Source organism: Chiloscyllium plagiosum, unplaced genomic scaffold (genome assembly GCF_037043375.1).
Source record: "Chiloscyllium plagiosum isolate Xiang-an unplaced genomic scaffold, Cpla_swu_hap1 HiC_scaffold_17, whole genome shotgun sequence".
Lineage (NCBI taxonomy): Eukaryota > Metazoa > Chordata > Chondrichthyes > Orectolobiformes > Hemiscylliidae > Chiloscyllium > Chiloscyllium plagiosum.
The window spans coordinates 64,103,762-64,129,665 of NW_028270155.1; the positions used below are offsets into that span (position 1 = coordinate 64,103,762).

At 45.7% G+C, this 25,904-nt stretch overlaps 1 protein-coding gene across 1 annotated transcript in view; it reads right to left on the reverse strand.

The window, feature by feature from the left end:
* Nucleotides 1–25,904, reverse strand: part of LOC148147390 (uncharacterized) — a 75,176-nt gene that overhangs the window by 44,789 nt on the left and 4,483 nt on the right. The window contains exons 3-4 of the mRNA XM_087995612.1: nucleotides 24,832–24,976; nucleotides 6,529–6,670 (exon numbers count right to left, since the gene is read on the reverse strand). Of these exons, the coding sequence (XP_087851738.1) occupies nucleotides 6,529–6,670; nucleotides 24,832–24,976 (287 nt within the window). The remainder of the gene's footprint in view (nucleotides 1–6,528; nucleotides 6,671–24,831; nucleotides 24,977–25,904) is intronic.

Sequence of the window (25,904 nt, forward strand, 5' to 3'; positions counted from 1 at the left end):
GCATTGCTGGGTCACACTGACAGGCCGTGTACCTTTCCCCTGCTATAATGGGAGGGTTGGCCACGTGTCTGTGTCTGCAATGGCCACCCCTTGTCCCTGAGGATCCTTTCCGGAAGGTGCCCAGGAGGAGAGAACAGCTGGAGCATCGGGAACAGGGACAGTGTGTGGATCAGTGACTCCCAAACTTTAGACAAAAATCACTGTGTTCCCAGAGCTGTGAGAGTGTGGGTGGGAAGAGGGAACTGTGACAGCATTGGAGGGACAGGGGGGAGAGTTGTGAAAACTGAGGAGTGCAAAGGGAGCTGTGAGAGTCTAGTCTTGTCGGCTCACTCCCATTTCCCTTGATTTACTCTGTCGGATACAAATTTATTGCTCTCAATTGGGGAAAGTGCAGGGATTGGAACAAGGTCAGGCAGCAGGCCCTCAGAGAATATGCACTCCCTGATTGGGCTATTCACCTGGTTCAACCAACAGGAGAACATCACATGATCCAGGGTTCAAAGGTTGGCTGTTGCTCTGAAATGGAAGTAACACGGTTGAGCTAAAACCTGACAAAAGGTGATTTTGGAAAGACTGTGTTTCGGAGCAATGGCAAGGCTAAGTGTTCCTATGAGAACGGCAAGAAGGGGTAAGATAAAGGAACCTCGGATGAGGAGAGAGGAGGAGCTTCTCGTCAAAAGAAAGAAGGCAGCTTCCGTAAGGTGGAGGAAGCGAGAGTCAAGCTCAGCCCTAAAGGATTACAGGCAGGCGAGGAAGGAGCTCAAAAATGGTCTGAGGAGAGCCAGGAGGGGGCACGAAAAAGGCTTGGCAGGAAGGTTTAGGGAGAATCCAAAGGCATTTTACACGTATGTGAGGAATAAGAGAATGATCAAAGAAAGAGTAGGGTCTATCAGGGATAGCATTGGGAACTTGTGTACAGAGTCTGAGGAGGAAGGGGAAGCCCTAAATGAGTTTTTTGCTTCTGCCTTTACGAAAGAAAAGGACCTTGTAGTGAATGAAACCATGGAGGAGGAGGTAAGCATGCTGGGACAGATAGAGATTGAGGAAGCTGATGTGCTGAAAGTTTGATAAACATTAAGATTGAAAAGTCGCCAGGGCCAGACCAGATTTGTCCTCGGCTGCTTTGGGAAGCGAGAAATGTGATTGCTTCGCCACTTGGGAAGATCTTTGCATCCTCGCTCTCCACCAGAGTCGTACCTGAGGACTGGAGAGAGGCAAATGTAATTCCTCTCTTCAAGACAGGAAATAGGGAAATCCCCGCAAATTACAGACCAGTAAGTCTCACGTCTGTCGTCTGCAAGGTGTTAGAAAGGATTCTGAGGGATAGGATTTATGACCATCTGGAAGAGCATGGCTTGATTAAAGGCAGTCAGCATGGCTTTGTGAGGGGCAGGTCATGCCTCACAAATCTTATTGAGTTCTTTGAGGATGTTACTAGACAAGTTGATGAGGGGCGAGCGGTGGATGTTGTGTATATGGACTTCAGTAAGGCATTTGATAAGGTTCCCCATGCTAGGCTCGTTCAGAAGGTCAGGGGATACAGGGAAAGTTAGCTGTCTGGATACAGAATTGGCTGGTTGACAGAAGACAGCGAGTGGTAGTGGAAGGAAAATATTCTGCCTGGAAGTCAGTGGTGAGTGGTGTTCCACAGGGCTCTGTTCTTGGGCCTCTACTCTTTGTAATTTTTATTAATGACTTGGATGAGGAGATTGAAGGATGAGGTTAGCAAGTTTGCAGATGACACAAAGGTTGGAGGTGTCGTTGACAGTATAGAGGACTGTTGTAGGCTGCAGAGTGACATTGACAGGATGAGAGATGGGCTGAGAGGTGGCAGGTGGAGTTCAACCTGGATAAATGCAAAGTAATGCATTTTGGAAGGTCGAACTTGAAAGTTGAGTACAGGATTAAAGACAGGATTCTTGGCAGTGTGGAGGAACAGAGGGATCTTGGTGTGCAGGTACATAGATCCCTTAAAATTGCCACCCAGGTGGACAGGGTTGTTAAGAAAGCATATGGTGTTTTGGCTTTCATTAACAGGGGGATTGAGTTTAAGAGCCGTGGGCCCACGCTCCTGATCTTTGGGCACCCGGTACGGAGGAAGGAGGGCAGGTCTGAAGATCTCCTCGTGGGTCTGCTCCTGGGCCTGGCCAAACTGGCCATCAACAGGTCCAGGCAGCGGGCCGTGGAGGGGGTCGTTAGGGCCGACTGCCTGCCCCTCTTCCGCGGTTACGTTAGAGCCCGGGTGTCTTTGGAGAAGGAGCACGCGGTGTCCACCAACACCCTGGAGTTGTTCAGGGAGAGGTGGGCGCCACAGGGAGTGGAGTGCATCATTTCTCCCTCCAACTCTATTTTGATTTAGTCCCTACCCTCCCCTTCACTGTTTTGATCACACAGCACTGTCCCTTGCTGTGAAGGGCAGTGTTTGTCACTGGCCACCCGGGTGTTTTCCTATCTTCCTGGTGGTGGAATTTGAATAAAGATTGGTGCACTTTGTGTCTTTCACTAAAAAAAAACAAAAAGAGAAAAATAAAAAAAAAATAAAAAAAAAGAGCCGTGGGATCTTGTTTCAGCTCTATAAAACTTTGGTTAGACCACACTAGGAATACTGTGTCCAGTTCTGGTCGCCCAATGATAGGAAAGATGTGGATGGTTTGGAGAGAGTTCAGAGGAGGTTTACCAGGATGCTGCCTGGAGTGGAGGGCTTATCTTACGAAGAGAGGTTGACTGAGCTTGGACTTTTTTTGCTGGAAAAAAAGAAGGCAGAGAGGGGACCTAATTGAGTTGTACAAGATAATGAGAGGTATAGATAGAGTTGAGAGCCAGAAACGTTTTCCCAGGGCCGAAATTATGAACAAGAGGGGTCATAGTTTTAAGCTGTTGGGCGAAAAGTATGGAGGGGATGTCAGAGGCGGGTTCTTTACGCAGAGAGTTGTGAGAGCATGGAATGCGTTGCCAGCAGCAGTTGTGGAAACCAGGTCATTGGGGATATTTAAGAGACTGCTAGACATGCATATGGTCACAGAAATTTGAGAGTTCGTACATCAGGTTTACCTCACATGAGGATCAATGGTCAGCAATATTCCAACAGTGGCCTAACCAAAGTCATGTACAGCTGTAACATGACCTCCCAACTCCTGTACTCAATACTCTGACCAATAAAGGAAAGCATACCAAACGCCTTCTTCACTATCCTGTCTACCGGTGAGTCTACTTTCAAGAAGCTATGAACCTGCACTCCAAGGTCTCTTTGCTCGGCAACACTCCCTAGGACCTTACTATTAATTGTATAAGTCCTGCTAAGATGTGTTTTCCCAAAAGGCATCACCTCGCATTTTATTCAAACTAAGATGTGACTTCAGCCCTGTTCTGCATGGTTGATTCCTCATACCTTCAGGATCACTAATCAGAGAGATCACTGCTCTCCAGATGAACAAATTAACTGTTGACTCTTCTAGCACAGAGATCTTTTTCACTTTCATCCTTAGCTTTCGAATTGTTTTTCCACGCACACACACAGACACACACACAGACACACACGCACACACACACAGACACATACGCACACACACGCACACACACAGACACACATGCACACACAGACACACACGCACACACACACAGACACATACGCACACACACGCACACACACAGACACATATGCACACGCATACACACACAGACACACATGCACACACACAGACACACACGCACGCACACACACACAGAAACACATGCACACACACACACACACAGAAACACATGCACACACACACACACAGGCACACACACACAGACACACATGCACACACACACACACGCGCACACACACAGACTCACATGCACACGCAGACACACACGCACACACACACACACAGACAGACATGCACACACGCAGACACACACATGCACACACACACACAGGCACACACACGGGCACACAGACATACGCACACACACAGACACACAAGCACGCACACACACATGCGCACACGCACAGACACACACGAACACACACATGCGCACACACACAGACACACACGCACACACACACAGACACACACAGACACACACACACACAGACACACACACACGCACACACACACAGACATACACGCATACACACACAGTCACACAAGCACACACAGACACATGCACACACACAAAGACACACACGCACCCACACAGACACACTCGCACACACAGACACACACACACACACAGACCCACACACACAGACACACACACGGGCACACATGCACAGGCACAGGCACATGCACACACACACAGACACAAACACAGACAGACATACACACATACACACACACAGACACTTACGCACACACACAAACACACATGCATACACACACACACAGACACACACACACACACAAACACACACGCGCACACATGTAGGCAAACACACAGGCACACACACAGACACACACAGACACACGCACACACACACAGACACACATGCACACACAGACACACAGACACACACTTAGACACACACATACACACAGACACACAAACAGACACGCACACACCGACGCACACACACAGACACACACGCACACACACAGAAACACACACTCACACACACACGTGCACACACGCGCACACACAGACACACACGTACACACACACACAGACACACACACACATATATATACACACACACATGCACACACACAGAGACACACACACACACACAGACACGCACACACACACACACACACACACACACACACAGACCAACACACTTCAGCAGACTCAATCACATTTTACAGGAGAAGGTTCTCCATAATAGCTACAGGGCCGACAGAATCAGTGGGGACAGGACCATTTCATTCACGGAGGGACCTCTGGGAATATGCTGAGAATCATGAGGACAGCTGGAACAGAGCCCATGGCTTCATGGGGGACATTAAGATGACGGTGAGTAACTGCCCCTGCTGCTCTCAATCCCCTCCTCACTCTCACCCTGAGATGGGGAATCAAATGAAAGCTGCAGACTGTGGGACCATGGATCTGGTGCTTTCCTCTGCCACTCCCTCCAACATCCCAACCCTCCCGTTCTGATTGGCTGCATTCAGATTCCCAGGAAGTGCCGGCTGGGGACCTCCTCACAGCCATGAGGAGGCGGAAGTTCAAACCCAGGTCACTGGTGAGGGGGCAATGTAACGTGATCTCACAGGTGAGCTGCCAGGGGAAATGGGTACCTAGTGTGCCAACTCCATGGAGGGCACGTTCTGCTGCAGGGAACACAGATGGGGACATTAATGGGAGGCCTACAGAAGGAGGTTGATGGGAATGCACACTGAGATGCTTGGTACATTAGCAGGCCATGTCAGACAGCCTATCAAAGGGCATGGAGAAGCTCAGTCCCAATGTGACAGAGGGCACTGCACAGAGCTTGGATCCCATCATTTCCCCTGTGGCAGTGGGAGCCAGCTCCTTGACTGCAGCAGCTGACAGGGCAGTGATCCAGTATCTGTGCTCACTGTCTCAGCCTCTGCTGAAGCACAGACAGAAGCCAAGAAACCCCTCAATGCTGCAGTGCGAGTTCAGACTGAGGTCGTGCTTGGTCCCATGCAGGCTCAGACCCGCTGTGAACATGACTGTGGATCCCAGTGGGCAAAGGGGTTTACAGGGTCTTGGAGCAGGCCAGCAGCTCATTCTCCAACAGATCACTAGGGATCTGGGGATGCTGCCTGGGGGACTGGCAGAGGTACCATGGGGCATCAACCTGCTGCCCTCTCTCAGGGCGACAGCATTTGTGCTCTCACTGTGGCCACTCCACCAGTCCCCTTGCTGTTGTCCCTTACTCTGTCATTCCAGACAGCTGCTGTCTGTTGTGAGACGGTGCAGTCCGAAGCCAGGCCCAGGGTCTCCCCAGGAAATCCTGCAAAAGCCACCTGCAGTCTCCCCCATTGGAAGTCAGCTGCCTTCCACTAACCATGCAGTAACCAACGGGGTAAAGCTGCACAGGAACACCAGGACAGGCCCTCGGGCACTGCACAAGGATGGTCAGTTCCCATTTGTCCATGTCACTGGCTATGTTCCTGAATAAAGATTCTGTGATGCACATGTTTGTTGCTTGGCCCTGGGTGGTCAAAGTTGGGGAATTCAGTATTACATCAGGCAGGGAGGCTGCTGTGTAAAACCAGGATAACAGCTCATCACCTGGTTCCAGACACACACAGGGCTCAGGGGGCACCTTCTCAAGAGGCTGTACCATGTGGGGTATACTGGAAACAGCTGGCACCACAGCACCCATCTCCAGGGGGGCACAGGGCTCATGTAGTCTCATCACAAGCAACATTACAAAGCTGAGACTTTCCCCCTTGGTCATTGTTCAGATTATCTAGTTAGAAATGATCTGATTCTATTGAATTCTGTTGCAATAAAATGTCTGTGTGATCTTTCATCAGGGGGGCATTTAATACACAAATATTATGAACAGACAGGCAATATAACATTTCCTTACTACACCCTTTTGAATTACTGCATTGTGAAAACACTTACCCATGAGAAATTGGCAGTAACCTTAAACTCAAAATTCGTATCCTCTTTGATCACAGCAGCCTTAACATTTGGAAGTACAAAGGTTTCACTGTCCATTGGAAAATCCATATCCATCAGGACCTTACGTAGATCAGACTCCAGGCTGGAAAATGCACAGACAGTTAGCACTGGACTGGATAAGAAACAGGGATTCACACACTAGGGTCAATATTAACTTATTTATTATAATTCAGTCTATGTCATGAACAAAAACAGTAATTGCTGGTGAAACTCAGCAGGTCTGGTATCTGTGGGGAGAAAGCAGAATGAATGTTCCGAGTCCAGTGACTCTGCATCAGAACCCATCAGCCTTTATCATGATGTCATCACTATGTGTGCTGAGGGACCAATTATTTACATTTGTTTTAAATGTAAATATGTAAATCAGTTTGACACAACCATACCGTAAGTTGACCTTCAATAAAAAGCCCTGCTTTAATTTGAAATGAAATGGCTCACAGTTTGAATCAAATCCTTCCACAAAATGTTCCTATTTCCTCTGTACGTTTCTGTCCAAATTCACCACCATTTTCTGTCCTGGGTCATTTACAGATTTCCGAGGGACAATGGCAGGGATCCGTGTGAGAAAATGTTTAGAATGAGGGCAAACCTTTCCATGCAGTGAGTTTGATGAAGATGTAGAGAGTGATGCTGCTCTGATACCTTCCTGCCATGCTCAGTGTGATCATAAACATACTGTAATAATTGCTATGGTGTCTGATCCACGTTTCTGTTAATCCCCAAAGAAACCACATCACCACCAGATCAAACATAGCAGCTTCAATGGGGGCATCAGTCTCTTCTCAGTTCCTTCTCAGATGAATCTGAAGAACCATGAGGTAAGATTAAACTGGGAGACAAGAGTATTGTCAGACTTCCTGAAGGCAGTGGCTCAATGGCTTACCCAGCGTGAGGTGCAGTTACTGAACACTGTAGTGACTGATACAAGGTCAGTCAGGTGGATCTCAGAGAATATGAGTTCCCTGATTGGGGCTGTTAACCTAGTCCAATCAGGGAGCCCTGGCTGACAGATACAACAGGAGTGTTAGGGGTTCTGCTCCCTCCAGGAGCCAGCTCTGAGCTAACTGGGTCAGTGTTATTGACTACCTTGGTGTAAATAAAGGGTGACTTGGTGATGGGACACCAGCTTTCAGTGAGTTATTTCTGTAATGATGAGAAAAAAGCACGTTCCTGAAGAGATCCACTTGCAACAGGTGTCTTTGAGTTGGGGTCAGCATTTCTGGTATTGTGCTGCTATTTGGGAAGCTTGACTCATTCAATCCTGCCATCGAAGACTGGGCCCAGAATGTGGAAAAATGCACTATTTTTTCCGGCAAATAACATTAGAGCAGATAACAAGCAATGAGTAATTCTACTGACAGCGCATGGCCTCACAACCTTTTTGGTTATTAGGAGCCTGAGTTTCCTTGCAGCACCAGACACTAAAACATTTCAAGAGCTGATGGATTTAGTGAAGGTTTGTTACAGACCCAAGCCTGCTCTCATTCTGAGACACCATCAGTATTACTCGACAGTGTGAGAACCTTTCAGGGAAATCCATATCAGGGTCTGGACGAGGTTAAGACAACTGACAGAGGAATATGATTTTGGTTGGTGTGTGGGCTTTATGAGGTGACCATGCAAAAGCACTGACTAGCTGAAGCCCAACAGGACTTCAAACAGGCACTACAACTGGCTTTGTGGTTGGAAAATGCAGCAAGTGGAGCTGGAGTCACAGGGTATGTTGGTGGAAGTGGACAGCCTCACCAGGCCGACTGAGCTTGGGAACACCACATGAGGGAAGGCCATTGCACAGCCTCACTCAGGACATATCCTGAACAGAGGGACCCTTGGACAGCCCACAGCAAAACCCCAAAACAAAGCCAAGCCTCGGACAACCAGTTAACGTTTTCTTCTTGATCCGGCCTGGTAGACCATTGTAGTCACAGCCAGTATGTGGACCCGAGACGGCAAAGGGGTCCCACTTGGCCTGAATTGAATAAGAACCCTCAGGCCGTTATCCAGGAGAGTGCACACACTGGAAAGTTCACCGACAGCTGGTTAGGAACAGTTAAAATGCTCCATCATCTCCAAATCAGAACCAATCAAAATAAAGGTCTGGTTAAATGGTCACCCAGTTCCAATGGAGGTCCATACCAGCGCGGCTGTATCAGTGATTGTGGAACCAGTCTTTACCAAAATTCCCTCTGGACTCTAACCCTTAAGTCTGTGTAAGGCCTCGGCCAGGCTGAGAGCCTATACTGGGGAGCCTTTCCAGATTAAGGGTACAACTTCAGTTCCGGTCTTTTCTGAGAAGGAGCTGGGTCAGTTCCCACTGATTGTAGTAAAAGGCCCAGGCCCAAGCTTGATAGGACAGAACTGGTTGAGATTCATTGAAAAAAGATCCCGAGGCTCCTTCATCTGTACCGGAGCATAAGCCTTTCCTTGGGTTGGTGGATTATTCCAGAACGTTCCTCCACAACCTGGCCTCCATTCTGGCATCCTTCCATCTTCTATTGAAAAAGGGTGAGCCTTGAGAATGGCCTTGGAGCTCAGATGTAGCCTTTAGGGAAGTAGAGAAGCAGCTGTCATTGTCTCAGGTATTTGCTCACTGCAATCCCAAGCGAGATATGGTGCTGATGTGCGATACCTCCCTGTGGGGTATCAGGGTAGGGTTGGCTCAGTGGAGGGCCAATGGAGAGGAACGCCCGATCGTGCATGCCTCCTGGATTTTGGCTAATGCTGAACGAAGATACGCCCAGATAGAGAAGGAAGGTTTTGCGGTCACGCTTGATGTGAGAAAGTTCCACCTGTGCCTTTCCGTGTGTACATTTGTAATAGGAACAGACCACAATCCCCTGCTAGGGCTACTTAATGAGGACTGGGCCATGCCACCCAGAGCTTCAGGATGAATACAGTGGTGGGCCCTTATTCTGAGGCAGACAGTGACAAGTTGGACCCTTGTCCGGGGGGCCAAGTGGGAAATGCAGATGCCTTGAGGCGCCTCCCACTGGCCAGTGGCCTCCCACTGGCCACCACAAGAAGAGTCTGTTCTGGTTTTAAACTTTCTGGACACCCTTCTGGTCACCACTGAAAATATCAGATTGTCGCCACAAAAACATCCCGTCCTGGCAAAACCAAAACAGCTGGTGGTGAGAGAGGAAAGAAACCATCACCAGAATTGAAACCTTTCTGGACTCAGTGAGACCAGATCACCATAAAGGGTGGCATATTGTTATGGAGAGCAAGAGTGATTGTCCTGAGGAAAGGTCATTGACAGATACTGGCTGAACTCCACCGGGGTCATCCAGGGGATTCCAAAATGAAGATGTTAGTGAGAAGTTACATCTGGTGGCCAGGATTGGATGATGACATAGCTGCATTGGTGGGGCAGTGCCCAGAGTGCCAACGAGGACACAAATTACCACCAGCAGCTCCCCAACATTTGTGGGAATGACTGGGTAAACCCTGAACTCAGTCACATGTCTACAACGCCAGTCCTTTCACACACTCCGTGTTTTCAGTCATTGTGGATGCTCATTTAAAGTGGTTGGATCTGCACAGAATCCATTTGTTCAACACGGGGAAAATGATTGGAAAGGTGCAAGCATCTCATACAATGCATGGACTCGAGGGAATGTTGGTCACAGACAACGGGCCATTATTTCCCCAAGCTGAGTGATATTAGGCAGGAAGGGACAGCCTCATACCATCCACTGTCCAATGGTCTGGTGGAAAGTGCAGGGCAACCTTTGAAGGTCGGATTAAAGAAACAGCCATACAGCTTCACGCGATACCAAACTGTCCCAGTTCCTGTTTGATATCAGACCACCCCTCACCCAGTTCCAGAGCCAGCTCCAGCAGAGTTGCTAATGGGGACAAGATGCTGCACCAGGTTAAACCTGATCTTCCTGGACCTGGGCAGGGAGGAGGGTGAAACAACATCAGGAACACCAATGCTGGACACAAGAGTTCACTAAGTGAGAGAGACATGTGGAATATAAGTGAATTAATGTTATTTCTGCAATTATAAGTTCTGATACAGAGTAAATGAATTCACATTATTTTGGGATTGTTTTGGACGAGAGCTGACTTAGCAAAAATGAGGAAACATATAATCCATTAAAGAAAATGGTATGTTAGCATGAGACGTGATTACAGAACAATGGTGGATGTATAGGCAAACAGGATAAACATCTGTTTCCCCACTTGTACAGAGACACAGGAACAAACCCCAATTAAAAGGGCTTAGTGATAAGATGCTGTGAGGGGCAGCGCAGATGGAGGGAGTAGATAATGGTAAGCAAAGGATGGGATGATGTCAAACACCCTTATGGGAGGCAGAGATAGACATTTGTCACTGACAAGGCCGGATAAACAGAAGTTGTGGGATCAGTCTTAAGGAAATGAATGACGTAAGCGAAGCAGGGAACAAACAATGGAATAAGGAAAACATATGGGAAAAAACTGTATAAATTGCGAGAGTTTGTTGAGGTTTACTGTGCATTTGTCATTGCCTTACCTAGCAATTAGACAAGGCACCCACTTGCAAGTGTACAAATAAACGACTCTGATTCAGATATTTGGTCTCGGACTGAAATTATTAAAGTGAGTGAGCTTTTGTTTCTCACAATTGGGGACTCGTCCGGGATTTTCTTCCATCACCGGGGGGAGTGGCTGGCCTTGGACACTGGGAAGACGCGTCCCGTTCCCCATTGAGGAGCGGTCTCGTGTCCCGGTTTAGTCTGCTCCCTTGGGTGACTGGTGTGAATCCTACAAGAGAGACATCTCAATCAGACAGTGATAGGAGGTTGATAGAAAATACAGCAGAAAGGGGCCAGGCAACTCTGTGCACAGACCAAGGTAAGAAAATTGACTTTTAAGTATTGCCTTGGTGGCCGGGATTGCGTTTTAGTAGTTAATAAGGGACTAACGAAGGAACTCAATATGGATTGTGCTGTGGGTAAGGAAAAAGCCTCCGGGGAAACAAAGTAAGGAAAAGGCAATGGAAATGGAGGCGGGGTCCCTTACAACATTCCTCCGGAAAGTCCTTTGGGCAGGATGTTGTGGAAATTGGCAAAATAATACTTGTACAAGGGAGAAAGATTATTTAATATTGTTGCTTTGTATGGACTAAGGAATCCATTCTTCGTCCCGCTGTCTTCTGGCCAAAGTACAGATCGGACAAAGACTGGGTTTGTAAATATCTGAGTTTATATGTCAATGTGTGAGAGAGAGAGAGAGAGAGAATGTAAAGAGCTGTACAGCTGGTAGGAAGTTTAACCCTTTGTGATTTGGTTTGAGTGAACATTTGTTTGTTGGTGATTGAATGTTTGTGTTTTATTCCCTGGAGCTTGAGTTCCAGGACTGTTTTGAATCTGATTTTTATTATGGAAACTTAACATGATTTCTTTTAAGGTTAGGGATTCTATCGAGATTATGAAGAAAAAAAAGAATGATAACTCCTGTTCTTTTTACAGATCATGACTGCCTTACTATCAGTTTCTAACTAATCTCTTTTATCTTTACATAAAAGCGATTTATGGAGGACAGTTGAAGTTTCAGTTCAACATTAGATTGTAGTAAAAGCAAAATTCTATGGTTAATATCTGTGACCTTGGATTCAGCCATTGTTCATGCATTAGAAGTTTTTTTTTAAAAACTTGAGTGGACAAATTCTTTTAAGGCAGCTCTGATTATTTTACGACCTATAGTATTGTAATTGAGCAATGATCGGTCAGGACTATTTAAGAAAACTAATTTTGGATCTAAATTAAAGGACTAAAACTGGGTAATTACAGTGAATTGCAAAATTGGGAACTGTATGTATTTTGCATTTTAATTATTAAATACTGAAGAAATGAACGTAAATATATAAATATATTTATAAGTTAGGAACAGCCTTTAAAGGTTAGTCAAGCATGAATTGATGAATTGGTGTTTGAAGTTATGGGGAGCTAGAAATATTGCAATATTTCTTTAAAAAAAAGGAAAAAGGGGAAGAACGTAACGACTTATCCCCTTCGGGAGGTACCCATAGGGGACAAAGAGATTGGGTTTGTAAGTGCCCCCCTCACTAGTGGGGAGGTCAGAACATTTAAGAAGGAAATGAAGGTCCTGGTTGAGGATCCGGTGGGGTTGTCTGAACACATTGATCAATTTCTGGGGCCCAGTCTGTATACCTGGGCTGAGTTAATGTCTATTTTGAATATACTATTTACTGGGGAGGAAAGGGGACTTATACGGGGAGCTGCTATTAAAATATGGGACAGGGAACACCTGATTGGAGATGGGGATGCTGGACAGGGAGAGGTGAAGTTTCCCCTCAAAGACCCCCAGTGGGAAAACCAAAACCTGGAGCATAGAGAAGAAATGAGGGAATTGAAAGACCTGATTCTAAAAGGAATAAGAGAGGCAGTTCCAAAGTCACAGAATTTGACTAAAGCCTTTGAAGTTAGACAGGAGAAAGATGAGACTCCCTCAGCTTTCTTGCAAAGATTAAGGGACTCAATGTGGAAATATTCTGGAATGAACCCTGAGGACCCAGTGGCACAGGGTCTGTTGAAAGTACATTTTGTGACAAGAGCATGGCCAGACATACAGAGAAAGATAAAGAAGATAGAAGGATGGAGCGAAAAACCATTAGATGAATTGTTGAGAGAGGCACAGAAAGTGTTTGTAAAAAGGGAGGATGAGAGACAAAAACAGAAGGCGAAAATGATGGTAGCTACAGTAGATGAGGTAATTAAGGGGAGAATGGAACCAATAGTGAGCAACCGGAGCGGCGGGTGGCAGCATGTAGGACAGAGAGGAAGAGGAAGAGGGAGAGGACAAGGGGGAACATTTGATAGAGGGTTCAGGCGACAGGGGCAGAGATGGAAGTCTCCACAGGCAGGATGCTATTATTGTGGAAAGATAGGGCATTTTAAGCACGGGTGTTCTGATCTAAAAAGGGAAGAAAGGGCAATTCCTGTAGGGAAGAGGCAGTCTTCCTAGTAGACACGGGGGCAGCACGGTCATCGCTGAATTTTAAACCAAAGAGGGGAGAAATGTCGACACGGTCAATTATTGTTTCAGGGGTAAAAGGGGAAGGATTTACTGTTCCAGTATTTGAACCTATGATGATAGAAGGTCCTAAGGATAGGGTCACAGGGGAACTACTGTATATCCCTGATATAGGAAGTAACTTACTGGGGAGAGACTTAATTATCCTTTTAGGACTGGAGATTGGAATTCAGGAAAAATAATTAGTTGTACAACTGGCGATGTTGACAGAGGATGCAGAGAGAAAGATAGACCCTATTGTATGGGCTCGAGAAGGGAATCGTGGAAAACTACAGATCCCTCCCCTTTTAATAAATTTAAAACGGAAAGGGGACATTGTCTGTGAACGACAATATCCTATTTCCATAGAAGGTAAACGAGGACTGCAGCCAGTAATTACAGGACAGATTAGAGATGGACTGTTGGAGCCATGTATGTCTCCTTATAATACCCCAATTCTACCAGTGCGGAAATCTGATGGAACTTATCGATTGGTGCAGGATTTGAGAACATTAAATCGGATAGTACAGGTCAGGCACCCAGTGGTGCCAAATCCCTACACGTTATTAAGTGAGATCCCTCATGATCACAAATGGTTTAGTGTGATAGATTTAAAGGATGCCTTTTGGGCTTGTCCCTTGGCGGAGGAAAGATTTGGGACTATCATCCTATGAAATTTTATTTGGATTACCTTATCTGGGAACGAATGGAGGATTGCCAATTCCCGAAACTAAAGATTTGTTTTTAAAGAAGTATATACTGGGCTTGTCCTCCTCTTTGTCTTTCCTCAGGAAACAGGGCCTATTGGCACAGACTCCGCCCCTTGAATTCGCTGTTCACCCCATCCGGCCAGGAGATTGGGTCTTAGTAAAATCATGGACAGAGACTAAATTGCTGCCGGACTGGGAAGGGCCGTACCAGGCTCTTTTGACTACCGAAACGGCAATAAGGACGGCGGAAAAAGGCTGGACTCATTACACTCGGATCAAAGGGCCTGTGGACCCTCCAGTTGAGGAAGAAGTCTGGACAGCCGAATCAACGCAAGACCCGCTGAAACTCAGACTAAAGAGACTTTGAGTAACTGACTATACAGTGGCGACGCGAGCGCGGGATTATTTCTGTAAGATTGTATATTAAGTCTTTTTGTGCTTCAGCATGATTAGAATGCTGGGAATGTTTAGAGTTATGATGCTAGCCCTCTTGGTATTAGGATTTTGTCAAATATCAGTTTCATATGTATTATTAATGGTTCCTGAGTCTGATAATCCACAAGTAATAGACACTGATGCATGCAGCTTAGTAAATTGTGGGAATATAGCTAATCAGAGACAATACTGCAACTCAGAGATACATCTTAAGTCCTATGGGGATGGCCTCGGGGATGGTACTTGGTATTATGGTCTCGTCACAGTACACCGGGCCCCCTTCCGACCAGCTCGCGATTGTCTCGATAAGAAGTGTAACCCCATATACCTAACGATAAGGAAAACCACATGGCACGAAGCAGTTTTGGGGGGGGGGGGCACTTATGAGATACAATTAAATGAAACAGTTGGGATTGAAATGAAAACAAATGGGAAGGAGTTGTTTTCGAATTAGTGTAGGACAGGGAAAACGGGTAGAATTACTGGGTAATGAGATACAACCTTTCACCCCTCCCGATGATCCTAAAGTAGTAAAAATTATAGAGGTAAAAGATTTGAAACAGACCATCGAGATAGAGACTGGGTACGGGGATACAAATGCCTGGGTTGAATGGGTAAAGTATACTGTAAAAAGTCTGAACAAAAGCAATTGCTATGCATGTGCCTCCGGTAGGCCAGGGGCCCAGGTGGTTCCCTTTCCGCTTGGGTGGAAGCGAGACAGGAAGGGCATGAAATGTATGATAGCCCTGTACCAGGATGAGACTGCATGGAATGATAGGAATTGTACCTCCCTATCTCTGATGTTCCCTCCCTTGGAGAAGAAAGATGTAAAAGGTCCCCCCACATTTTCCGCCGCAGTTGGAAATCACATGTCGTGTGTGCGCAGGCGAGATACGAGTCGGTCGAGAGATTTGGGGGAGCTGAAATTATGTACAGAGATTAAGAATGTTACCGAAACGGAGAAGGGAGGGAACTACTCAGCACTAAAGGTTCCCCGAGCGGATCTGTGGTGGTACTGTGGAGGCAAAATATTGAGACCCACACTACCTCCGGATTGGAGAGGGATATGTGCAATTGTACAATTGGCAATTCCATTTACCTTGGCATTTGAGAAGGAAAAGATAGTAGGGAAAAAGGGAAGGGTAAGAGATTACTGTTAGATACTTCTATTGATGACAGGATTTATCTCGACTCGGTAGGAGTCCCTAGGCGAGTACCTGAATTCAAAGCTCGTAGCCAGATTGCAGCAGGCTTTGAGTCAGCTCTCCTTTGGTGGGTAACAATTAATAAAAATGTAGATTGGATAAATTACATTTTCTATAATCAACAGCGATTTATAAATTATACAAGAGAGGCGGTTAAAGGAATATCAGAACAGCTTGATGCGACAAGTAGGATGGCATGGGAAAACAGAATAGCCCTTGATATGATTTTAGCAGAAAAAGGGGGTGGTTTCTATCCTTACTTCCCTGATAGTAGTAGTCAGGGTATTGGTGGCAATTGGCTGTTGTGTCATACCCTGTATACGAGGGCTCACCCAAAGACTGATTGAAACAACCTTGATGAAACAGATGCCCCTAAAAGAGAATCAGGCAGAGGAACTTTATCGGCTAAATAATGAGGAGATGAGTGAAACCAAGATGGATGAAATCTCTGAAATGATGCTTGCGAATTTTGGGAACGATGTTTAAAAGAAAAAAAGACAAAAATGCAGAAGATAACAAATGGCAATCAAAAGAAAAAGGGGAAATTGTGGGATATAGGTGAATTAATGTTATTTCTGCAATTATAAGTTCTGATACAGAGTAAATGAATTCACATTAGTTTGGGATTGTTTCGGACGAGAGCTGACTTAGCAAAAATGAGGAACATATAATCCATTAAAGAAAATGGTATGTTAGCATGAGACATGATTACAGAACAATGGTGGATGTATAGGCAAACAGGATAAACATCTGTTTCCCCACTTGTACAGAGACACAGGAACAAACCCCAATTAAAAGGGCTTAGTGATAAGATGCTGTGAGGGGCAGCGCAGATGGAGGGAGTAGATAATGGTAAGCAAAGGATGGGATGAGGTCAAGCACCCTTATGGGAGCAGAGATAGACATTTATCACTGACAAGGCCGGATAAACAGAAGTTGTGGGATCAGTCTTAAGGAAATGAATGACGTAAGCGAAGCAGGGAACAAACAATGGAATAAGGAAAACATATGGGAAAAAACTGTATAAATTGCGAGAGTTTGTTGGGGTTTACTGTGCATTTGTCATTGCCTTACCTGGCAATTAGACAAGGCACCCACTTGCAAGTGTACAAATAAACGACTCTGATTCAGATATTTGGTCTCGGACTGAAATTATTAAAGGGAGTGAGCTTTTGTTTCTCACAGACAGTTTACCAAAGGGGATGAGGTTGGGTTGTCAAAACCAGGGGAAGGACCCTGCGTGGGTAAGAGGCTTGGTCAATGCAAGGTCAGGTCCCATAAAGTTCAGGAAGGTGAGGCAGTCCGGAACAAACATGTGGATCACATGACAGCTGCAACCATGTAACTGGGGCAGGAGCAAACTGTACCCAGCCCCTCAGAACGTCCAGCAAGGCTGTTAGAACCCATGGGGTTCTCCCCCTTCACCGAGCGTTGAAGAACCCTCTGAGGGTGAGATGGACATGGCAGATGTCACAGCCTTGATGCAGTTACCGTCTGATGAAGATGTAGAATATGAATCGGGGCTGAGACACTCCGGGTACAGTAGGCAGCCGGGTACAGAATGTACATGCTGCCAATATCCGAGGCATTGTCAGAGGAACTGTATCTGAAGCAAAAATATCCCAGGAGAAGGTACAAGAAAAAGAACAGGCCTCCGTCCAGGACTCAGAGGGAAAGGATGTAGTGATTGGAACAAGGTCAGTCAGGTGGATATCCTGGAATATGAGTTCCCTGATTGGGGCTGTTAATCTGGTCCAATCAGGGGGCCCTGGCTGACAGATACAAACAGAGTGTCAGGGGTTCTGCTCCCTCGAGGAGCCAGCTCTGAGCTTGCTAGGTCAGTGTCATGGATTCCGTTTGTGTTGGTAAAGGGTGACTTGATAATGGGATACCAGCCTTGGTGGAGTTATTTCAAAGACGGAGCTGAAATGGGGGGAATTAAGGCATAGTTTCAAGTTCCAACACATTAGTATCTGCCCCACAGTCCAGTGTTGTTGAAGGACCAATGTGAGAAGTTAGATGGGAGGTGTGGACCCGACAGACCCACAGGTACAGAGTCACCAAGCTCTCCATTTGAAACAGAAGCTGCTCCAGGTCAGTCGTTCCTTTTCTGCAGTGGGCCCCATTGCTAAAGAGATCCTCATGAAGCAAGGTATTGGTGAAGCTTCAGCCGGTTCCAGTCAGTGCCAGCAGCCTTTGATGTTTATTGCAGTCCTGGGAATGTCATTGTTGTGTGTGATTGGTCCGGCCAGATGTCCCAGCAAACAGCCACCTTGTCTCTCCCATCAAACATTTATTTAGTGTCACTAATTCATGCTAAGATGCAGCATTGAGAGATAGTTTTGTTTGAACTCTGAATGGTATAATCTCTCAGTTCCTGCAGTCAGAGCAAGGGCTGCCCTTTGTACAGGAGAGCCAGAGTACAAGGCAGGCTGGGCTTGAAGTTAACACCATGATGTTGTGGGTAAATTACCACAAGCTCCCTTTAATCCAGCAACGATTCAGAAATATCACAATCAAATACTGAAATAATTCCTTAAACTTTACTGCATGTAGCGACCAAAATAAGTCCCCTCAAGTAAGCAAGTTCAGCCTCACAACCCAACTTCACTATTACCCGATTAATGATGGAATTTAGCACCGACTCCAACCAACAATGTCTCTCTCTCGAGGTTCAGGATTCCATGTCTGTACAATATTGCTCTTCTGCGACTGAAGAATCCTGGAGATGAAATCTTAAAGCTTTTCCAGTCCTTCAAGTTTCCATCATTGATGATCCTTTAGATTCTCCCATCCACAATACTGACTACTGTGCAGGCTGAACTCTTATCAAAAGTAGCTTCCCTCTTCCTGTTACATTTACCTTTGGCTGTCTGTTTGAAGACACAACTTTCCTGCAATTAACTCCTTCAGTTCTTCTGCAGGACAATCATTTGGCCTTGGGCCAGAAGGCAGCCAGTTACCCAGCAGTTATTCAAATGGGTTTTGTTTTGTCACAAAGATGGGTGCAGGTGTGGGAGAGGGTTGTCACAGGATACAGTGGGAGATCGATCGGTCGCAGATATGAGCGGAGAAATGGCCAATGGAGGTTAATCTGGGTAAGTGTGAGGGGATGTACTTTGGGTGATCAGATGTTAAGGAAAAGTATATGGTTAACAGCAAGACCCTAAACAGCATTGATGCAGAGAAGGATCTTGGGGTTGAAGTCCATAGCTCCCTCAAAGTGGCCACGCAAGTAGCTCGGGTGGTAAAGAAAGCATATGGCCATGTTTGTCTTTATTGCTCACGGAGTGAATACAAGATTCGGGACGTCAAGCTGCAGCTTTACAAGACTTTGATTCAGCCACATTTAGAATGCTGTATTCAGTTCTGGTCAGCACATTGCAGGATGGCAATAATGGAGGCTTGGGACAGGGTGCAGAAGAGGCTTACCAGGATGCTGCCTGGGTTAGAGGGTCTGAGCGAGAGGGAGAGAGTAGACATACTCAGGTTGTTTTCTCTGGAGCAGCAGAGGCTGAGGGGAGACTCGATGGAAGTCTATAAAATGGTGAGATGCAGAGAGACAGTATCACTCAGAATCTTTTTCCTCAGAGTTGAAATGTCTAATACTCATGGGCATGCTCATAAGGTGAGAAGGGGAAAGTTGAAAGGAGATGTGAGAGTCATGTTTTTTTCACAGAGAGTGGGAGGAGTCTGGAACATGCTGCCAGGGGTGGTGGTGGAGGCAGATCCATGGGGCCGTTCAGGGACTTTTAGATAAGCACATGAATAGACAAGGAATGGAGGGAAATGGGACAAGGACAGGCAGGAGGGATTAGTTTAATTTGGCTTCATGTTTGGCAAAACATTGTGGGCTGAAGGGCCTATTCCTGTGTTGTACTGCTCTATGATCTAATATTTCATGAAGTGGGGGGTGTTAGTGTTGGACTGGGGTGGACAAAGTTAAAAATCACACAACACCAGGTTATATCTGATGAAGGAGCAGTGCTCTGAAATCTCGTACTTCCAAATAAATCTGTTTGGCTATAACTTGGTGTTGGGTGATTTTTAAGTAATATTTCATGCTCGTTCTTGCAAGAGGATTGAGCTGAATTGTAATTGGATTCCAGATGGGTGCCCTGACTGAATCAGTGCATTCATGATGAACACTATTGCCCCTGGGAGGGCAACACAATCAAAGAATTAAACTTCATCCCCAAAGTGAAAACCATTTGGTGGCAGTCATTTTGTTTTCTTGTTCAGTGCAGTTTGAATTGAAAATGGCAAGGTTTCATAGAAACATCAAGGATAGGAGCAGAGTAGGCCATTCAGCCCTTTGAGCTTGACCTACCATTCAGTATGATCCTGGCTGTTTGTCCCCTCATCTACAACATGAATATATATTGTGAATAACTGGGACCCAAGCACCACTCCATGTGGTACCCCACTACTTACCGCCTGTCACTAAGAAAAAGACCGATTGATTCCTGCTCTTTGTTTCCTGTCTGCCAACCAGCTCTCTATCGATGACAGTGCACTACCACCAAACCCACACACTTTAATTTCACATTAACCTCTTCTGTGAGAGCTGACCGAAAGCCTTCTAGAAATCCAAGTATACTCATCCACTGGATACCCCTTAACAACTTGACTAGTTAGATTTTTGAAAATGTCCACTGGATTTGCCAAGCATGGCTCCCCTTTCCTTAGTCTACAATGACTCAGTCCAGTCATCTCACTGCTTTCTAAATGCACTGTTATTAAATCTTTCAAAAGGGACTCTCGCATTTTGCTAAATACTGCTGATAGGCTCCCTCCTCTATAAATCCCTGTTTGCTCTCTTTGTAATATAGTGGGTTACATTAATAACCCTCCAATCCATTGGAACTGTTCCAGAGTCGAGAGAATTCTGAAAGATGACCACCAATGCATCCACTATTTCTCAGGCCACTTCCTTAAGTACTCTCGGATGGAGATTGTCAGGCCCTGGGCAGTTATTTATCTTCAATCCCATCAGTTTCTCCAATTGTTTTCCTTCAGTTCCTCCCTCTCACTCGATCCTGGTTCCCTCAACATATTTCAAATGTTATTTATGAAAATCAGACCAAACTATGTATTTAAATGATCTGCCATCTCTTTGTGCCCCTTTATAACTTCCCTCTTTCTGATTATAACTGATATACATTTGTCTTCAATCATCTTTCTCTCAGCAATATCTCCACAAGCTTCTACATTCAGTTTGTATCTTTCCCACTAGCTTACTCTCATATTCTATGTTCCCTCTCTTTATCAATCCCTTTGTCCTCCTTTGTTAAATTCTAAACTGGGCTCCCAATCCTCAGGTCTGCTGTTTACTTTATGCCTGTTCTTTGGATCTAATGATATCTATAATTTCCATTGGGGGCCATGGTCAGGTCACCATTCAGGCCACCATTTTATTGCATTGCCAGGCAGGAATGGAAATTGTTGCAGTTCCTCAGTGTTCTGTAAATGTTTGCCATTGCCTGTACACCATCATTACTTTAGGTAACATTCCCCAATTTGATCATAGACAGCTCATGCTTCATACTATCACTGTTTCCTTTATTTAGATTCAGTACCTGAGTCTCAGAATCAGCTCCGTTACTCTCCATCTGAATGAGGAATTCTATCATGTTATGGTCACTCTTTCCCAAGGAGCCTCTGACATCAACACTTCCAATTATTCCTTCCTCATTACACAATACTCAGTCTTGGATGCCCTATTCTCTATTTCATTCATCAACACATTGATCCAGAAAATCATCTCGTAAACACACTGGAATTCCTCTTCCTACAGCATTGTTACTGACTTGATTTGCCCGATCTACCTGCAGATTAAAGTTACCCTCATTTACCATGTACCTTTATTTCCTGTTTCCATGATTTCCTGTTTAATGCCTACTTTACCATGACATTGTTGTGGTATATACAACTCCCACTATCGTTTTATGCCCTGAGGTGTTTGTAAGCTCCACCCATACAGATTCCATTTCATTGGAGTCATTATCCTTCATTACGATTGTGTAAATTGCTCTTTAACCAGCAAATGCTCCTCTCGCTCCTTTTCCCTTTTTGTCTGTAACATCATTTGTTTTTGTCCTGGTTTCCCTCTCTGTCTCCCTGGATAGGTTCCCATCCCCCTGCTATTTCAGTTTGAATCCTCCCCATCCAGACTGGGAAATACTCCCAGCAGGACATCAGTACCAGTCCCCCACAAGTGTATACCATCCAGACTGTACTAGTCCCACCGCCCCCAGAATTCGCCAATGCCCCAGTAATCTGACACCCTCCCCCTCACACCATCTCTCCAGCCACATATTCATCTGATGTGCCCTGCTATTTCTACTCTGACTTGCACATGGTATTGGGATCAATCCTGAGATCACGGCCTTTGAGAATGTCCTTTGTAACTTGTTTCCTAACTCCCTACATTCTGGTGAGTTTTGAGAAGATTTGTAACTCAGATTGAGGTTCTGGATGGAGGATTGCTCGCTGAGCTGGAAAGTTCATTTTCAGACATTTCGTCACCGTACTAGGTAACATCAACAGTGAACCTCTGGATGAAGCTTCACCTGAAGGCTCACTGATGATGTTACCCAGTACGGTGACGAAACATCTGTAAATGAATCCCAATATTCTGCTTGTAGGACCTTATTCCTTTTTTTAACCCATGAATTTGATACCTGTCCAGTCTACAACCATTGGCTGTTCACCCTTCCACTCCAAACTGTTCCTCCTCTCCACTACACCAAAGCCAATCACAGTGCAACAGATTTTAGAGTCACCACATTCCTCTCAGAGGCCATTACCCCCAGCAGGATCCATTGTGGGTCTATCTGTTTTACAGGGGGATAGCCACAGGGGATTCCTGCACTTGCTGCATCGTTCTGTGACTCTGCCTGGTGATTATCCGTTCACTTTCTCACTTTGAAGATTGAGACAGCGGTGTGACCATCTCTCTGTACATGTTATCCTCGATACCCTCAGCCTCCCAGATGCTCCACAGTGTCCCCAGTCTCTGCTCCAGCTCTGAAACCCAGGCTCCCTTCCAGTAGCTGCAGCTGGAGCCACTTCCTGCACATGTTCTGGTCCCACTTTCCCCACAGAGCAGGAGGAACGCACCACGGCATTGAGATCTACTCCCATGACCTTCTGCTCAATTAGACCCTCAGATCGTCTGTAAAATCAATAATGTGGAATTTATTTCGGTTCTTCCTCTCTGGGCCACAGCAGTACTGCACATGCAAACTATAAACCCAAAATAAAGACCTAAAGTGATAAAGATAAAGTACGTGCTCATCTTGCTCCACTTCACTTTTTGATTCTTCCGAGAGTGCCTCACCATGATGCTGACTGTGGGACACCCTTCCCAGACTGCTTCACTGGGAGGCTGACTGTGTGACATCCTTCCCAGACTGCTTCACTGGGATGCTGACTGTGGGACATCCTTCCCAGATTGCTTCACTGGGATGCTGACTGTGGGACACCCTTCCCTGACTGCTTCACTGGGATGTTGATGATGGGATACTCATACCTGACTATTTCAGCTGAGTGTCCTTGTGAGTGACTTGCAGACTTTGCCTGAGATGAACGATGATCTTCCCTTTGCTTCATGCTCCCTTTCCTGTTGCTGTCCTTGCATCTTCAGTGACCTGTCAGCCTCCACCATTTCTATCCTTCCCCTTTATATAACCATCAATGTTCCCACTTTACCCTCGGAGCCCATGGTTCTGTGAATTGCGATGCCCACGTTGGCCTTACACCTCCTCCATGTTGTGGCCAAAGTGGCAGCACCTTGTGAGAACCATCCCTCCCTTAGCATTCTGTCCCATCCCATGCTCCAGGAAATCCCAGTCTTCCATCTTGACTTCCCTCCTTTCACTCCCACCATTTCCTCATCAACCCAATCCAATGAACCTGATCCTCAGACCTGAGTTTCCTGCTTTCCCCAGGACTCCATGGAAAGGACCCTGAAAAGTCCCTGACCATTAATACCCAAACCTCCAGCTCGGACCATGTCCGAGTCCCCAGAGTAACTTGGGTACGCCAGCCTCAAATGAGAGCCAGCCCAAAGACAGGTGTCCCCACAGCACCCCAGCTGATGTACCTGTGATCTCCAACCTGCTTGAACGTTACCTCAGGGCTGTTCCTGGCTTGGTCCTGGACTGCAGGGATCCCCACATTCTGGAAGACTGTGGCCAAGCCCCTGGACTGGGATTAGATGAGTTCCTTGACACATAGTCCCCTTCACTCCACTAAGGACTGGTCCCTTTGACCTTTAGACAGAGCCATTTGCTTGAAGCCCATGCAATGTGTTGCCACATAAGCTGCTGCCACAAGCTCTCGGTGTGACATTGACAGAGCCCAGTGCTGTACAACAACAACATGTCCAGCCCCTTGTCTGCTCAGTGCTCCCAACCATGGCACGCTGCCTGCCTCTCCCTCTGCTGCTAAAAAGTAATGCAGGCCACAGAGCCTCCAAGTCTGTGCAAAATGTGTCAGTTTGAATGAAATGGCAGAATACAGTGTTCAGGCTCATTTTTACTGGGTCTATGAACTTGAATTAAAACATTTTAACTAAGCACACATCACAATGCATTTTAACATTTCTCATTCTTCGAGGAATTTTACTGACATGAAAAACATCAAGTTTGAAAGAAAGCAGCTTTGCATTATACAGGAGATTTTATTCACTTGTCAGAAACCTTCAAACTTGACGAACACTCCTCACAGACACGTTACTGAAGCAGGAAGGAACCAAAACCTGGCAGTGAATCTGTTTAATCCTTGGATAAAATACGTCCAAAATGTGTCCCTTCACCACATCAACTTTTAAACATTGTTTTCAACTTCAAGTTGTCAGCACTTACCCGACTGAAATGTTCCCATCACATTGTCCCAGGATCCTGTTGGTCAGTAACATTGCATAGCGAGCATCATTTAGTTTCAATTGTCCTTTCCTTGTGAGGTCAGTCAATTTGTTTTTCTGATATAAGCAATCAGCCAATGGTGATTCTAATAGGAAAGATACCGTTAGAAAGAAGAGGGAAACTCAACATCTCAATATCAGGAAAATATTTCAAACTTTGAAATGTTATATACATGTGCTTGCAAATTGCAGTGTAATGTTAAAAAGGCTTTCTGTACACACATCTCCATCTTTGTGTTGAACTCTGTCCTGAACAGTACAATTAAAATTGTGAAACACTGACAGGAAATGCTGGAACTACCCAGCAGGCCTGCAGTATCTGGGGAGAGGGAAACTGCATGTACGTGGCAACTCAATGAGGTCCAGCCAGATCTTTCTCCCGAGTGAAAGGTACTGCATCAGAAACAGGAACAATACAAGGAAAGGAGAAAGGAAGCTTGGGACTGGGAAAGTAAATCACTTGTGGTCCTGATAGAGCATCGGGAACATTAAACTCTTAATGTGGATCCTGATAAATTGCTGAAAACTTCACATCTGCTGTGATTATTATCAATCATCTAATTCATCAAAAACCTTTCAGTTTTATTAGATTACAATTGAATCTGGTTAGAACAGACATTGCCAAATCTAGCTGGACAGGAACTAATATTCCTGTAATACTGGGAGTACTTTACCTGTGAGAAATATACTCTAATGCTTAAAGAAATGCATATTCCACAACCTGGGTTTAAAGCCATCGATGCTTTTCATTAAGCAGGCCATGAAATTAATTGTGTTGTGATGTACAATTAACATTATTGACAGAATCAAGGTGTTGTTTTTAGTGTTCGTCTGGTGCTCCATAATATAGCCCGGGCCTCCCATCTCCCCCTCCCCATTGACTGGGGACATCTCTGAAGACAGGGAGCAGCACACACCCCCCACTGACACTTTCCTCCTCCTGTGGTTGTAGGAGAAACAGAGAAAGCCTGGGCCTATGTTTCTATTTTATTCTTTATCTGTGAGAAATAGAAT